This window comes from Astatotilapia calliptera, chromosome 18, assembly GCF_964374335.1.
Source record: "Astatotilapia calliptera chromosome 18, fAstCal68.1, whole genome shotgun sequence".
Classification (NCBI taxonomy): domain Eukaryota; kingdom Metazoa; phylum Chordata; class Actinopteri; order Cichliformes; family Cichlidae; genus Astatotilapia; species Astatotilapia calliptera.
Window position 1 is genome coordinate 35,259,720 of NC_137439.1, and position 15,345 is coordinate 35,275,064.

The window sequence follows — 15,345 nt, forward strand, 5'->3', positions numbered from 1 at the left end:
AGGGGTTCAGAGTAGAGCAGCTGCTGCTCCACATCGAAAGGAGCCAGTTGAGGTGGTTCGGGCATCTGACAAGGATGCCCCCTGGGCGCCTCCTGGGTGAGGTGTTCCAGGCATGTCCCACCGGGAGGAGGCCCCGGGGAAGACCCAGGACACGCTGGAGAGATTATATCTCTCGGCTGGCCTGGGAACGCCTTGGAGTTCCCCCGGATAAGCTGGAGGAGGTGGCTGGGGAGAGAGAGGTCTGGGCCTCTTTGCTTAGGCTGCTGCCCCCGCGACCCGGCCTCGGAAAAAGCAGATGAAGATGGATGGATGGATGGATGGATGGATGGATGGATGGATGGTAGAAGAACGCTTCTCCAACTCCAACCCCCGACGCATGTGGCAAGGACTCCAGACCATTACAGACTACAGGACCATCAAACCCTCCCCCGCATCCTCTGATGTCTCCTTCCTCAACGAGCTCAACAACTTTTATGCTCGTTTTGAGCGAGGGAACCCCACAACCACACCCAAAGCAGACGTGACGCCAGACCACCAACCTCTGACTCTCTCCCCACCGATGTAGGAGCGGTGCTGAGCAGGATCAATGTCCACAAGGCTGCAGGTCCCGATGGCATCCCCGGGCGTGTTCTCAGAGCATGTTCTGGGGAGCTTGCAGGAGTGCTCACAGAGACATATTCAACCTGTCCTTGTCCTACGCTGTGGTACCAGCCTGCTTCAAATCCACCTCCATCGTCCCGAAACCCAAAAACTCCAACCCATTTTGCCTCAATGACTACCGCCCAGTAGCCCTCACCCCCATCATCACTAAGTGCTTAGAGCAGCTGGTCCTAGCACACTTCAAATCCTGTCTTCCCCCCACCCTGGACCCCCACCAATTCGCATACCGCCAGAACAGGAGCACAGAGGATGCAGTCTCCATCGCACTACACTTTGTCCTCTCACACCTGGACAACACCACCACCTACGCCCGAATGCTGTTTATAGACTTCAGTTCAGCATTCAATACAATCCACCCCTCACAACTCATCAGGAAACTGACAGACCTGGGCATCAGTTCCCTCATCTGCAAATGGTTACTGGACTTCCTGACCAACCGCCCCCAACATGTCCAGCTGGATAACCACTGTTCATCTACGATCACAATGAACACCGGTGTACCACAAGGCTGTGTGATGAGCCCTTTCCTCTACTCCCTCTTCACCCACGACTGCAGACCGGCTGATGGTTCCAACACCATCATTAAGTTTGCAGATGACACCACGGTGATTGGCCTATGGAGGAGGTTGATCGTCTGGCTGAGTGTTGCGACAGAAACAACCTGCTGCTTAACACCAAGAAGACCAAGGAGCTCATCGTGGACTACAGGAGGAATGCTGACCCACATCCACCCATCCACATTAAGGGGACGGCTGTTGAGCGTGTGAACAGCTTCAAGTTTCTGGGAGTCCACATCTCCGAGGATCTCACCTGGACAACCAACTGCTCCAAGCTGGTCAAGAAGGCTCACCAGCGCCTCTTCTTCTTGAGGACTCTGAGGAAGAACCACCTGTCCTCAGACATCCTGGTGAACTTCTATCGCTGCACCATCGAGAGCATCCTGACCAACTGTATAACAGTCTGGTACGGGAACTGCTCTGCCTCGGACTGGAAGGCGTTGCAGAGGGTCGTGAAAACTGCCCAGTGCATCGCCGGAGCACCACTTCCTGCCATAAAAGAAGTAGCGGTGTCTGAAAAGGGCTGGGAAAATCATCAAAGACCCCAGTCACCCATCACATGGACTCTTCACCCTCCTGCCCTCTGGGAGGCGCTACAGGAGCCTCCGGACTAAGACCACCAGGTACCGGAACAGCTTCTTCCCCACAGCTGTCAGACTCCTGAACTCTGCTTCCTGACATCTGACCCACGTTAACACATGGACTGAACATACACACACCCACAATGGACAACTGTACCCTCAAACACACAATAATAACATGGACTGAACCACCACTCACAACCACTAGCACTTTATATAGCCTCTGTAGAAACTATCTACACCCTCACTTATCTTAACTGCTGTCATGGTCTGCGGTGGGTGGCTGGAATTTCCATAAGGCTCCTGAACTGACCTGGGATCCGCCCCTGGGCAGGGCCAACTCCAGCTCCCGCACACCTGGAGCCTATTGCAGGCAATCAAGCCAGAGGGATTTAAACCACACGTTGATGTTCATTCACTGCCAGTTCGTCATCAACACATGTTGGTAACAGGCCGTATACGTTAAGTTCTTGCTGTGATTCATCCTGTTAACACGACTCTCTTGTGCTACAGTTGCTGTATCCACCTTGGCTCACACTCCACCTCTGGACTCAGGATACCTAGTAATCATTCTGTGCCTGCCCTCCTGCCATCACACTCCATCTGAAGCCCCGGATCTCAGGCCAGCTTTTCCACGCCACTCAGCCTCCCCTGGATCTTCATCACCCCCCTCTCAACACTCCAGGTCCCTAACTGCAAGTAAGAATTGCTGCTCTTACAACTGGCCACTGCAGAGCTGCCTTCACTACCTACCTAACTCCTATATCCTCTTCCTTCAGTGTGACTGTTCCCCACTCAGCTCCGTTCCGCATCTCAGGCCTCATTCCCTCGCCATAGCCACGTTCCCCAGGCCACGCCGCACCAAGACTCCACGTCTCGTTGTTTTTTTGTCTTTGCCACGTTTTTCTCTTGCACTTAAACCTAATAAATAGTTGCATCATCTGCTGTCTCCGCTCTGGGTTTCTGCACCTGAGTCCTGTTCAGTACCGGCCACCCGGCCACGTGACAACTGCACTACTGTATATGTCATGGTCCTGCGGCCATGACTCAGTGACTTTGTGTTTGTGTTCCTTATTGTTATTATTCTCTTTATTATTCTTGGGCTGTTTTGGGATGGTTTGTGTTTTGGGATTTTAGATACTGGGTTTTGGGTTTGTGCTCCCTCTATTGGTCCCTGGTGTTAGTGTTCCCCTGTCTCGTCAGGTTAATCAGGTCCAGCTGTGTCTCCCACCTGTGTGTGATTTCCCAGTGTCTCTTTGTGTACTTATAGTGTGTGTTTTCCTCTGCTCCTCGTCGCGTCGTCTGTGTTCATCCTCTGTGTTACCCTGCGTACTCTGCATTTCTCCATGAATCCCCTGCGTGCTCTCCCTGCTGTTCTCCCTTCATGTTCTGGTTTGCCACTCCCTTTGTGTAGTTTCTCCCAGTTTAGTTCATCCTTAGTTCTGTTTGCCATCTCCACTTTATGTTCAGTATTGTCAATAAATCACCTTCACATCTGAGTAAGTGCTGCATCTGAGTCCTCCTTTCCACTCTTCACACGGCCGCTGCCCTGGACCGTGACAGTACGACGCGACCACAAGATGGACCCAGCAGCGCTTAATCCGTCCAGGGAGCTACGGGAGACGCTCATCGATGCCACACAGGAGCTGATCGACCTGTGGCTGGAAAGCCCGGGTGGCACGTCCCAGCGCGCTATAGAGAGGCGGCTACAGCGTCTGGTGACCGGGTCCCCCATGGCTTCTGGACTCGCTCTGTTCGTGGGAGCGGGAGTTTCTCCTTTTGGACCTTGGACTTCACCCCCCGTCTGCATTCACTTTCGAGCAGCCCGATGCGGTGAGTCAGCGGGATGCATTGCTTTCCCCAGTTTCCGGGACTTTGTTTTCTGGGGCTATTCAGAGCGGGATGGGAGACTGTATGGATCGCTTACCTACCTTCGTGGTAACAGATCCTTCCCAAGTGGGCGTGTACATACCCGCTGCAAAACTGACAGACTGTGTCTCTGCCGCTCCTTCTGAGCCAGGACTTTATTGCCATTCTCCGGCTCAGTTCTGTGTCCAACCACAAGCTTCCCAGTCTGTAGCTCAACCATTAGCCTCCCTTAAGCCACAATTTTCACACTGTTTTTCCACCACTGTTTCTGAGCAGGGAGACAAACTGTTTCACTACGGACCTGTTCCTCAAAAGCTGGCTACATTAGAGACTATTGCTCACTCCGGGGCTTCCCCAGAGGCTGGGTTACTGCCCTCAGCTTACTCTGGACCCCTGGAGGCCAAGATGCCAGCTGTGAACTGCACCGGGCTGTCACTGCCTGAGCAGGGTCAGTGCTCTGCGCAGCTGCAGCCCTCCTTATGTGTGCCGGAGGCCCACGTGCCTACTGGTTTTGTTTCATATGTGCCAGAGGCCCACGTGCCTACTGGTTTTGTTTCATGTGTGCCAGAGGCCCACGTGCCTACTGGTTTTGTTTCATGTGTGCCAGAGGCCCACGTGCCTACTGGTTTTGTTTCATGTGTGCCGGGGGCCCCGGTGCCCACTGGTTCTGCGGCTGTTTTCGCTGGGGGGCCCGAGGAGCCCGTCCAGCCTCCTGCTTCGCTAGCTGGGGGGCTCGAGGAGCCCGTCCAGCCTCCTGCTTCGCCTGCTGGGGGGCCCGAGGAGCCCGTCCAGCCTCATGCCACACTGACTGCCACGTCGGCTGGGGGGCCCGAGGATCCCGTCCGGCCACCTGTGGCTGCTTCTCCACCTGTGGCTGCTTCTCCACCTGTGGCTGCAGCGCCGCCTCCTGCAGTACCATCACCTGCAGCGCTACCACCTGCTACTGCCACGCCTCAGCCTGAAGCTTCATCCTCGCCTGATTCTGGTCCAGCTCCATCCTCACCTGGCCCAGCTTCAGCTACAGCGTCAGCTTCGCCTAGCCCAGCTTCAGCTACAGCTTCGTCCTCGCCCGGCCCGGCTTCAGCTACAGCTTCTTCATCGCCTGGCCCGGTTTCATCCACGCCTGGCCCGGTTTCATCCACGCCTGGCCCGGCTTCATCCACGCCTGGCCCGGTTTCATCTCCAGCTTCATCCACGCCTGGTCCGGCTTCATCCACGCCTGGCCCGGTTTCATCTCCAGCTTCATCCACGCCTGGTCCGGCTTCGGCTTCTGCTTCAGCATCGCCTGGTCCAGCCTTCGTGTCTGCATCCTCGTCTGGTCCAGCCTTCGTGCCCGCATCCTCGGCCACAGCATCCTCATCACTATCGCCTGGTCCAGCCTCCGCTTCAGCATCCTCATCAGCATCGCCTGGTCCAGCCTCCGCTTCAGCATCCTCATCAGCATCGCCTGGTCCAGCTTCAGCATCCTCATCAGCCTCGCCTGGTCCAGCTTCAGCATCCTCATCAGCCTCGCCTGGTCCAGCCTTCGTGTCTGCATCCTCGTCTGGTCCAGCCTTCGTGTCTGCATCTTCGTCTGGTCCAGCCTTCGTGTCTGCATCTTCGTCTGGTCCAGCCTTCGTGTCTGCAGCATCCGCACCATCGCCTGCAGCAGCGTCTTCAGCATCCGCACCATCGCCTGCAGCAGCGTCTTCAGCATCTTCGCCCGCTGCGGCCCCGGCTTCCGTGCCTTCAGCCTCGCCTGGCCCAGCCTCAGCCGTTGCCTTCCGCACGGCCGGCCCCCGGACCGCCATCGCCTGACTGGCCGCCGTTGCCTTCCGCACGGCCGGCCCCCGGACCGCCATCGCCTGAGCGGCCGCCGTTGCCTTCCGCACGGCCGGCCCCCGGACCGCCATCGCCTGAGCGGCCGCCGTTGCCTTCCGCACGGCCGGCCCCCGGACCCTCTTCGCCTGAGTGGCCGCCGTTGCCTTCCGCACGGCCGGCCTCCTGAACCTTTTGTGCGCCTCCACGGCCTTCTTCGTGGCTGGCCGCCTGAACTGTGCTTCGGACTCTGCTCCCCTGTGAGTTTTGTGGACGTTTGTTTGGGACTCTGGGGCCTTCGTTTTGGTCATGGCCCGGTCCCTCCGTCCTGGGCCCCCTGCCACCCGCCCGGGTCTGGTGGTGTGTTTCTGTGGCTGTCGGGGGCCAGCCCTTGAGGGGGGGGGGGGGAGGGGTACTGTCATGGTCCTGCGGCCATGACTCAGTGACTTTGTGTTTGTGTTCCTTATTGTTATTATTCTCTTTATTATTCTTGGGCTGTTTTGGGATGGTTTGTGTTTTGGGATTTTAGATACTGGGTTTTGGGTTTGTGCTCCCTCTATTGGTCCCTGGTGTTAGTGTTCCCCTGTCTCGTCAGGTTAATCAGGTCCAGCTGTGTCTCCCACCTGTGTGTGATTTCCCAGTGTCTCTTTGTGTACTTATAGTGTGTGTTTTCCTCTGCTCCTCGTCGCGTCGTCTGTGTTCATCCTCTGTGTTACCCTGCGTACTCTGCATTTCTCCATGAATCCCCTGCGTGCTCTCCCTGCTGTTCTCCCTTCATGTTCTGGTTTGCCACTCCCTTTGTGTAGTTTCTCCCAGTTTAGTTCATCCTTAGTTCTGTTTGCCATCTCCACTTTATGTTCAGTATTGTCAATAAATCACCTTCACATCTGAGTAAGTGCTGCATCTGAGTCCTCCTTTCCACTCTTCACACGGCCGCTGCCCCGGACCGTGACAGTATAGCTCTATGTAAATAATCATTCTGTACATACGATAATAATTTTTAACCCTACAACTGTTTACAACTTGCATAGTTCCCATTTCTGTATAGCTGTATATCTCAGATTCTGTAAAGTTATTTATTTCATATTCTGTATAGTTTTTCATATTTATATCCTGTTCATAGCCTGTACATAGCTTGTACTCACTACAGCCTGTACATACTTATAGTTATAGAATATTCACAACATACTTCATACCGTGTACATTATAACATACCATAATAGACCCATTTCTGTAATATACTTACATATCTATATTATTGCTAATATATATTGTAATGTAATGCTCAATGTTCCATTTGCCAGAACTGAACTGGGAAAGAGGGCTTTTACTTATGCTGCCCCTTTTACATGGAACATGATGCAAAAACACTGGAAGATAGCAGATCTTATTTTATTAAATGCTTTTAAGTCCAAATTGAGAGAGCCAGAGAAAAATCTTTTTTAAAATTTAATTGTTACTTATAACATGTATGTAACTTTGTAATTTTAACATGTTGTCGCCTCTTGGCCAGGACTCCCTTGAAAAAGAGGTTTTTAATCTCAATGGGACTTTTCCTGGTAAAATAAAGGTTAATAAATAAATAATATATCTTTATCACTAAAGCACTTCTGGATGGATGCAAACTGCATTTCGTTGCCCTGTACCTGTGCATGTGCAATGACAATAAAGTTGAATTCTATTCTATTCTATTCTATTCTATTCTAAAAGCAGCCCACCCCACCCCGCCCTCCAACTCCCCCACACTCTCATTAACATAAACAATCATGGATACATACCCAACCCCCCCCCCCCCCCCCACACACACACACACACACACACACTTAAAGAGTAAAATTGGGCTGGGCACACATGAGCCAGGTGAGGAAACACTATCACGGGGAGCCGTGTGCACAGGGAGCCGGTCACCGCTGAGAGGACCCACACAGCCCCAGCAGCCATGGTCGATCACAGCCCCAGTGCAGAGAGCCCCTTCCGAGGAAACACTGGAGATATGACCTAATAAGAGTATATACAGAATAAAAAAATAAAATAAATAAGAATGGGATACAATGTAAATATAAATAGAGTAAGAAGATAAAAAATGAATAAGAATAAAATCAATAAATATTAGGTAAAACCTAAATTAATAAATAGAATAACAGGATTGGGGAAATACATATAAAAGTAATATTCAGACTATAATCATAATGCAGAAAAGGGCCATTAGACTAATAAATCAGGAGGGGTATAGGGCTCACATAAATGCACTCTTTATTAGGACGCAAGCTATAAAATTCCAGGATCTGGTGAAGTTTAAAACAGTGCAAATAATATATAAGGTAAGGAAAGGGATGCTCCCACTCGAAATAAGTAAATGGTTCTTAGAAAGAGAAGGGAGGTATAATTTTAGAGGGAAGTGGAATTTAAAATTACAAAGAGTAAGAACAACATTGAAAAGGATGTCTATTTCAATAGCGGGAGTTAAATTCTGGAATGAGTTAAAAGTAGAAATAACGGTCAGTAGTGCTATAAACCAGTTTAAAATAAAACTCAAAAAATAAATATTAAATAAGTATAAGAATGAAGAAAATGCAATTAACCCAAGACAGCAGTCAAACTCATGTTTATTTTCTTCTGCAAATTAGCAAATCTAAATATAGTTTTAGTTGAACATGTGAAAATATTTTTTTGTGATGTTATGTTCTAAGTTGAAGGGCTGTGATCGACCATGGCTGCTGGGGCTGTGTGGGTCCTCTCAGCGGTGACCGGCATTACGTTTTTGTTGTTCAAATTTAGATGATGAGGATGTAAACCTGAGGGGGTAGGGCTAAATAAGTATATACTTCTCCTTTTCAAACAACTGTATGGAATGATTTTATGAAACATTGGTGAATGTATATGTTTGAAATAAAAAAGAACTGAACTGAACTGATAGAGTAAATAAGCATAAAATAAATAAACGTTAGGTAAAATCTAAATTAAAAAGGTGGGTCTTGAGCCTGTTCTTAAAAACATGTATGTTCTCTGCGGCCCTGAGCTCCTCCGGCAGGCTGTTCCACAGATGAGGACCATACCACTGAAACGCTGCCTCTCCGTGAGTATGTGTCCTGACTTTAGGGACAATCAAAAGGCCAGTACCAGAGGACCTCAGGGTCCGCGAGGGTTCGTATGGTGAAAGCAAATCTGAGAGATAAGAAGGCCCAAGACCATTAAGACATTTAAAAACCAGTAAAAGAACTTTAAAATCGATCCTGAAACACACGGGGAGCCAATGCAACGATTCTAAAACCGGTGGAATGTGGGCCCGCCCTCTGGTCTCCGTCAGCACACGAGCTGCCGAGTTTTGCAAGAGTTGTAAAGTTGAAATATTCTTCTTAGGAAGACCAGAGAGCAGGGCATTACAGTAATCAGTGCGACTGGTAATAAAAGCATGCATCAGCATCTCCGTGTTGGCCCGAGAGAGAATAGGGCGGACTCTGGCTATATTTTTTAGATGATAAAATCCAATTTTGGTTACATGTTTAACATGTGGGATAAAACCAAGCTCAGAGTCAAAAATAACACCCAGGTTTTTCACTTGTAGCGAAGGACATAGTGAAAATGCCTGTAATTTAGACAAGAGTTTCTCTCTCTGAGCCTCAGGACCGACGATTAAAACTTCAGTTTTGTCCTGGTTAAGCTGTAAAAAGTTTTCTGCCATCCAAGATCTTATATCTAAAATACAGTTAAAAAGGGCATCCATTGGTCTGGTGTCATCAGGAGACACGGAGATGTCTGGAGGATATTAGTTCACAGAGGCTGTTAGAATTATATGTCTAACGTTAAAATGTTGGTGACACAGTCATTTCATCCTAGTGGCACTGACATATTCATAGGGTTAATTTTTGAGACAAAATATCATGAGGTAGTTATGATTTTGCAAATATTCCACCTTGTAGTGCAGTTTGCACAAATTGTTTTAAAAATGCACTCACACTACAAACATTACTGACGAGTCAAGATCTGCACAAACTGACAGAAACACTGAAGCAGCTCCACATTTTATTCTTATTGTCATGTTTGTCCTATTTGTCAGGTGACAGAAGAACCAACACAAAGCTCAGAGAGTAATGGTGACACAAGATCACAGGTGAAACTGGATGATGACTTGGTGGTGCACATATGTGACTGCATGTATTTTGTAATTTAACATTATATAATTCATATATAAAGAGATGAATTGTAATTTGAAATGGTTTAACAGCATATACAATAGCATATGTAGGCAAGTATATTTCTCCTTTTTTATTTATTTATTTTTTATCAAGAAGCAAAGTCAAAAAGGGAAAAACAAAAAGAAACAGGGCAGGGTTTGGTGGTTGAATCATCCGTCCCCACCAATGCCAAAACCAAATCTACGCCCTTGTGTTACCACATATTCACATTCTATTGTACTGTTGCTTTAGCTAGCAGACAGGTTGTGTGGCAAACTGTGCAGAGCATGTTTGTTCTTGGTGTTATAATTTTAGCAGGTATGTTTGTTTTTGTTAATTGTCTGACACAGTAACTCTGTTTATGCTCGCTCCACTTCAGCTACAAGCTCAAGTACCATGACTGCAACATTACAGACATCTGCGTGCATAAATGTGACAGGGATGAAAAAGTGCATGTGCAGGTGGGACAATGTGACAGCTGTGACAGAGTTCAATTTTCTCATGAAAAATAAAGTTGCTTGACAGTATTTGGTATTAAATTTTCTATAAGAAGGCACACACATACAAAGATGCTCCATGATAATGTCAAATCTGAGCCTACCCGTATAAAGAATCCTCTATATGTCACGCACACATACACAAACAGTTTCTCTAGCCTCTGGCATGGAAAAGTAAATTCTAACCAGTGGCTTTCTCTTTATGACATCGACAGTGGAGCAAACATGTTCTCGGCAGGAAGTTAATTACTTGTTACAGTCAGGGTGTAATAAAAAGACAGACTGATATGGTGTGACACCTGAAGCCATTATCTCCCACCTCCACACACACATTAATAGCCCCCCCCCTCCCTCCCCACACACACACATACACGCACACAGTAAATGAACACACAAGTACAAGGTGCATGAGTGGATAAATGAAAACACTGTGTGTTTAGTCACTGTCCAGGAGGTCTCTGTCACCTTTGTAATAACATTACCCTAGGGGTGTCAGTTAAATTAATTAAAAAAGTACACACACACGCACATATGTAGACTTTCACACACATTTAATGCTAGGAAATTTAATTAGGTTCGCTTACATCAATGCTAAACACATTTGGGGCTGGTGGAATTAATTTTCATAACAGCGCTTGGATATTAGCTCTTCAAAGTTGTGTTAGTGTAAAACAGATGACACAGGAACTCTGTGTGTGTGTGTGTGTGTGTGTGTGTGTGTACACTTTCAACAAGTTTGAGATGTAAGCCACTGGACTTGGAACACTTTAAAAGAAAGGAAGATTTCGACTTAAATCAGTTCAGTTTTATTTATATAATGACAAATGGCAACAACAGTTACCTCCAGGTAAACACAACTACGGTAACACAGAGAAAACCCCAACAATCAGATGAGCACTTGGCAATAGTGAAGGAAAAACTCCCTTTTAGCAGGAAGAAACCTCTGACAGAGCCATCCTCAGGGGGAGTCACCTGCCATGACTGGTTTGGGATCAGGGAGGAAGATGGGATAAAAGACATGCCGTGAAAGAGAGCCAGAGATGAATAATAACTAATGACTAAATGCAGAGAGGTGTATAAACACATAGTGAGTGAAAAAAGGTGAGTGAAGAACAAAAAAACAGCACATCATAGGAAGACCCAGACGCCTATGCCTATTGTGACGAATGTAATGAAGGGTTTCAGGCCACCTGATACAGTCCCATCAACACGTTTTATCAAAAAGGAAAGTCTGAAGTCTAATATTCAAAGTAGAGAGGGTATCTGTCTTCTGGTAGAAGAGGCGCCTGAAAGCTGATGGCTTAGCCTCCCATTCTACTTTTAAATTTAATCACAGACATCCTTATCACCAAACTGGGCCACCCTCAGATCCCCCCAGCCCCCCTTTGCTGGATCAAAGACTTCCTGAACTGGCACCTGTCAGACTCCACCCCCACCCACCCCGCCCCAGCACTGGATCTCGTAGGGCTATGTTCTCACAGACGGGTCCAATCTTCTCTCATTATAAATGGAGAATGGGTGGAATCTGTCTCCACCTTCAGGCTTCTGGGCACCCACATCTCCATCAGCCTCACCTGTACTCATAACACCAACGTGCTGGTAAAGAATGCCCAGCAGTGGCTGCACTTCCTCTGTGTTCTGAGGAAGAAAAACAAGCTGCTGCTGGTCTTCTACTGCTCCTCAGTGGGGAGCATACTCTCCTACTGCCCGGGTGTTTGGTACACAGGGACCACTACTAAGAACAGGAAGGCTGCACAAAGGGTAATTAATACTGCCTAAAATGATCACTAGCTGCCCTCTGCCATCCCTGGAGGCCATTGCCAGCTCCTCGTGTCTCAGGAAAATCAGCGCCATCACATGACCTGTTGCATTCCACCTATCACCTGTTTGACCCACTGCCTTCTGATGGGCGCCTCGCGTCAGTCAGGTCACACACCTCCAGACTCACAACCAGCTTCTTCCCCTGGGCCATTCGGACTGGAAACAAACATTTATATTATGTTTATATTATATTATATTATGTAAATAAATATGTACAGCTGCTGTTATTGTGTATATATTTATTTAGATTTAGATTTCTTCATACATTCTTATATAGTTCTATATTGTGTATTGTGTATTTTGTTGTACAGTTATTTTATTTTCAACTTTAATTTATATATTTATCTTTATCTTATTCTTCCCAGTTAAATTTACCCTTCATTCTAATTTGTGTTGTACAGTTATTTCATTTTTAACCTTAATTTATATTTTATTCCTTCCTAGTTAAATTTACCCTTTTTAATTTTTCATATTTATTTCCTATCTTATTCATAGCCTTTTCCTTTTTTGTTTTCTTTAGGTCACGAGCAGTTGTCCAAGCATTTCACTACATATCGTACTGTGTATGACTGTGTACGTGACAAATAAAATTTGAATTTGAATTTGAATTTGTTTACATATACTATATACTCCTTTTGTCTGTTATTTATTCTTGATGTCCTATATATTTTTACTTTATGCACAGTTGGTGCAGAGCAATAAAATTGTATTCTATTCTATTCTAGGAACCATGCATAAGCCTGCAGTGTTGCAGCTAAGTGCTCTATTGGGGTAATATGGTTCTATCAGGTCTTTAACCCTTTAAGACCTACCATAGAACCAAGTCCGCCAGAGCTTATATTATATTTTTACATGGTGTGGAGCCATTTTTGGGAGCATTTCAAGTTGCTATACATCAATACAACAATTATAGCCCAGATTTTAATAATATGTATTCATTAAGTGCATAGTAATTACATAAATTGCAAAAAAGTGCAATAAACTACAAAAAAAATTGAAAATCGTTTTGCTTTTTTAACATATATTTCTAGTTAGAGAAATTTAAGAGGCTTATCCCTCAAAACTGTAAATACAAAAAAGTTGCACAAAATAGTTTCCCACCACAGGAAACTTAATTTAAGTGTCTTCATAGTTTTATTTTTGAAATACACCAATTTTTATACACTGCAGGAAAAACGAAAATAAATATTATACTGCAAATTTGCAAAAAAGCAGCATGTGCATCAAAATAAACTATTTCCAGCAGTGCAATATGAGTCCTCAGCATCCCAGAAACGACACAGAAAGTCATAAAGTCAAACATAACTTTTAAAAACACCAGTATAGGCTCATGAGGCCCTGATGGTAAAAAAGACTACATTTCCGCAAAAATGACGTCACTTCCGGTTTCGGGCAGGTAATGGCGGACATGCAAAAGTTTGCGCTGACGTCTATTCCAATGTAGGAAGTGTTACAAACAGCTGATCGGATCAGCAAAGCGTGTTTCTGGAATATTATGTTTTTGTTCCTGCAAGCGCTTTTTATGCAGTTTTTGCAAAGCTATATGTGGAAGGAAACTGTGACCTAGGACAAGCTGATGGCATGAGATGTAAGTACAACTCCTCCGGTTTCATATGCAAAAAAAATTATTGCGCTAGCTTACGTGGTTGCAGTGCTACCAGGATTTAAAAATAGTTAAGTAAAACAGAGCGTGCCCGCTCTGACCGGCTCTAAAGGGTTAAGATAACATGGAATTTTAATGAGGAGAAGGAATATAATATAATATAATATAATATAATTGATTTTGACTTTCACAGGGAGGCAATGAAGAGAAGCTAACATGAAAGTTATTTTTACTTCCCTATTTCTTATTCCCATTTTCTTCTTTTCCTTCTTATTTCACATTTTCCTCACTTTAAAGAAATATTTAAATTAGGATTAGGGCAATGGTCAGAGTTTAGCATGTAACTGTGTTGGTTAGGATTTAATTATATGCATCACATGACTTAATGTCTTCAAACACGGACATCCATACAAACATACGTAAACAGTGCCAAAGACAGAAGATCAACATCAGAAATATACAAAATCTTTACAGTATGTTTATGCTGTCTGAAGGTTCAAATCTTGGGAATGGGTCAATAACTAGCATTAATAAAGCCTATAATGAAGTATTATTACCATGAAATAAAAATATATGTATTTCAAATATTAGAGCAAATCCTATATCCATACATTACAACATTCGGCCCATCTGGTGCCATTTTTTTCTCCGTATCTGTGGGGGTGTATGCATACTTTTGATTGTGTGTGGATACGATCAAATCCAAACTCAACTTGTGACCAAATTATTTTTTTTCAAAGTCATGAGAGATGTCCTGATTTCCACCTGTGTTCCCCACCTGTTTCATTTTCTTCTTATTATCCTGTGTATATATTGTCTTAGTCCTCACTAGTCCTTAGTGTGTATCTAAATTGTGTGTATCTTTGCTCTTTCTACCCTGGGATATTTCCATAAATGCTCTTGGATTTCTTGGACTTGTTTATTTCATCGAACATACAGTAATAAAAGTTTTTTCTTTTAATTTAGTTTCTGTTTCCTGAGTCCTGCATTCGATACGACAAAGCTTTATGACGTTCAGTATTTTATTAAGTGAGACGTAACAATTTTCATCTATACCTAGGCAACTGTCCACTTCATACATGTTGTTGTTTGTATGTACTGAATTCGTTTTTTTAGTTAGATAATCGGTAATTTTCTTTATACCTGCATTATTTGTTTAGCAATCCTAAATACTGTGAACATACAGTGGTTTGTAACAGCTTTTTTTCTAATTAGTGATGTCACCATGTGATTACATTAGTTGTGATTTACGGGAAAAGTTTGATATTTCAAATGTAATTTTATTTCCAAATCTTAGTGTAAGGGCTTGTCAATTGGATAATGAGTTAATAAATTTACGTATTACACATAACTGTATTGTTAGCTGTGCAATAACGCTGTTTTGTGTGTGCTGCAGGCCTGCAGGCCTGTGCTCTTATAATTAGTCTTGCCATCTGTGTGTCAGAGGGTGGCAGCCATACACCCCTGTTTTATCCCGGCCTCCAGCTATTAAATTATAAAGCACTGTGCTGCTCCATTGTGGAGAACTGACTCAGTGTCAAATCACTAAGTTACAAAATCAGATATCAGATATACAGATCTTTATTCAAGCAGCCCAGTAATAATGATTAAAACACGTATTACTGAATATTTGCTGTACCAGACAGCATTTTGATATTTTCAGAAATATCGTTTCAAAATCTGGTAAGTAATATCATGTGCTGTATGCCTCGTTCACAGCAGAATATTGGTTAATAAAACAATGTTGAATTCTCACAGGTCTAGAATACAAAAATTTGTGTCCTT

The 15,345-nt window shown here is 45.2% G+C and overlaps 1 protein-coding gene across 1 annotated transcript; it reads left to right on the forward strand.

Annotated features, from left to right (window-relative positions):
* The first annotated feature begins 3,884 nt into the window (after positions 1 to 3,884).
* LOC145422055 (uncharacterized) lies at positions 3,885 to 11,915 on the forward strand. The gene is made up of 3 exons (XM_080293310.1): positions 3,885 to 5,073; positions 5,295 to 5,389; positions 11,473 to 11,915. The coding sequence occupies exons 1-3, from the start codon at positions 4,073 to 4,075 to the stop codon at positions 11,913 to 11,915; spliced, it is 1,539 nt and encodes a 512-aa protein (XP_080149436.1). The 5' UTR covers positions 3,885 to 4,072.
* Positions 11,916 to 15,345: the final 3,430 nt, after the last annotated feature.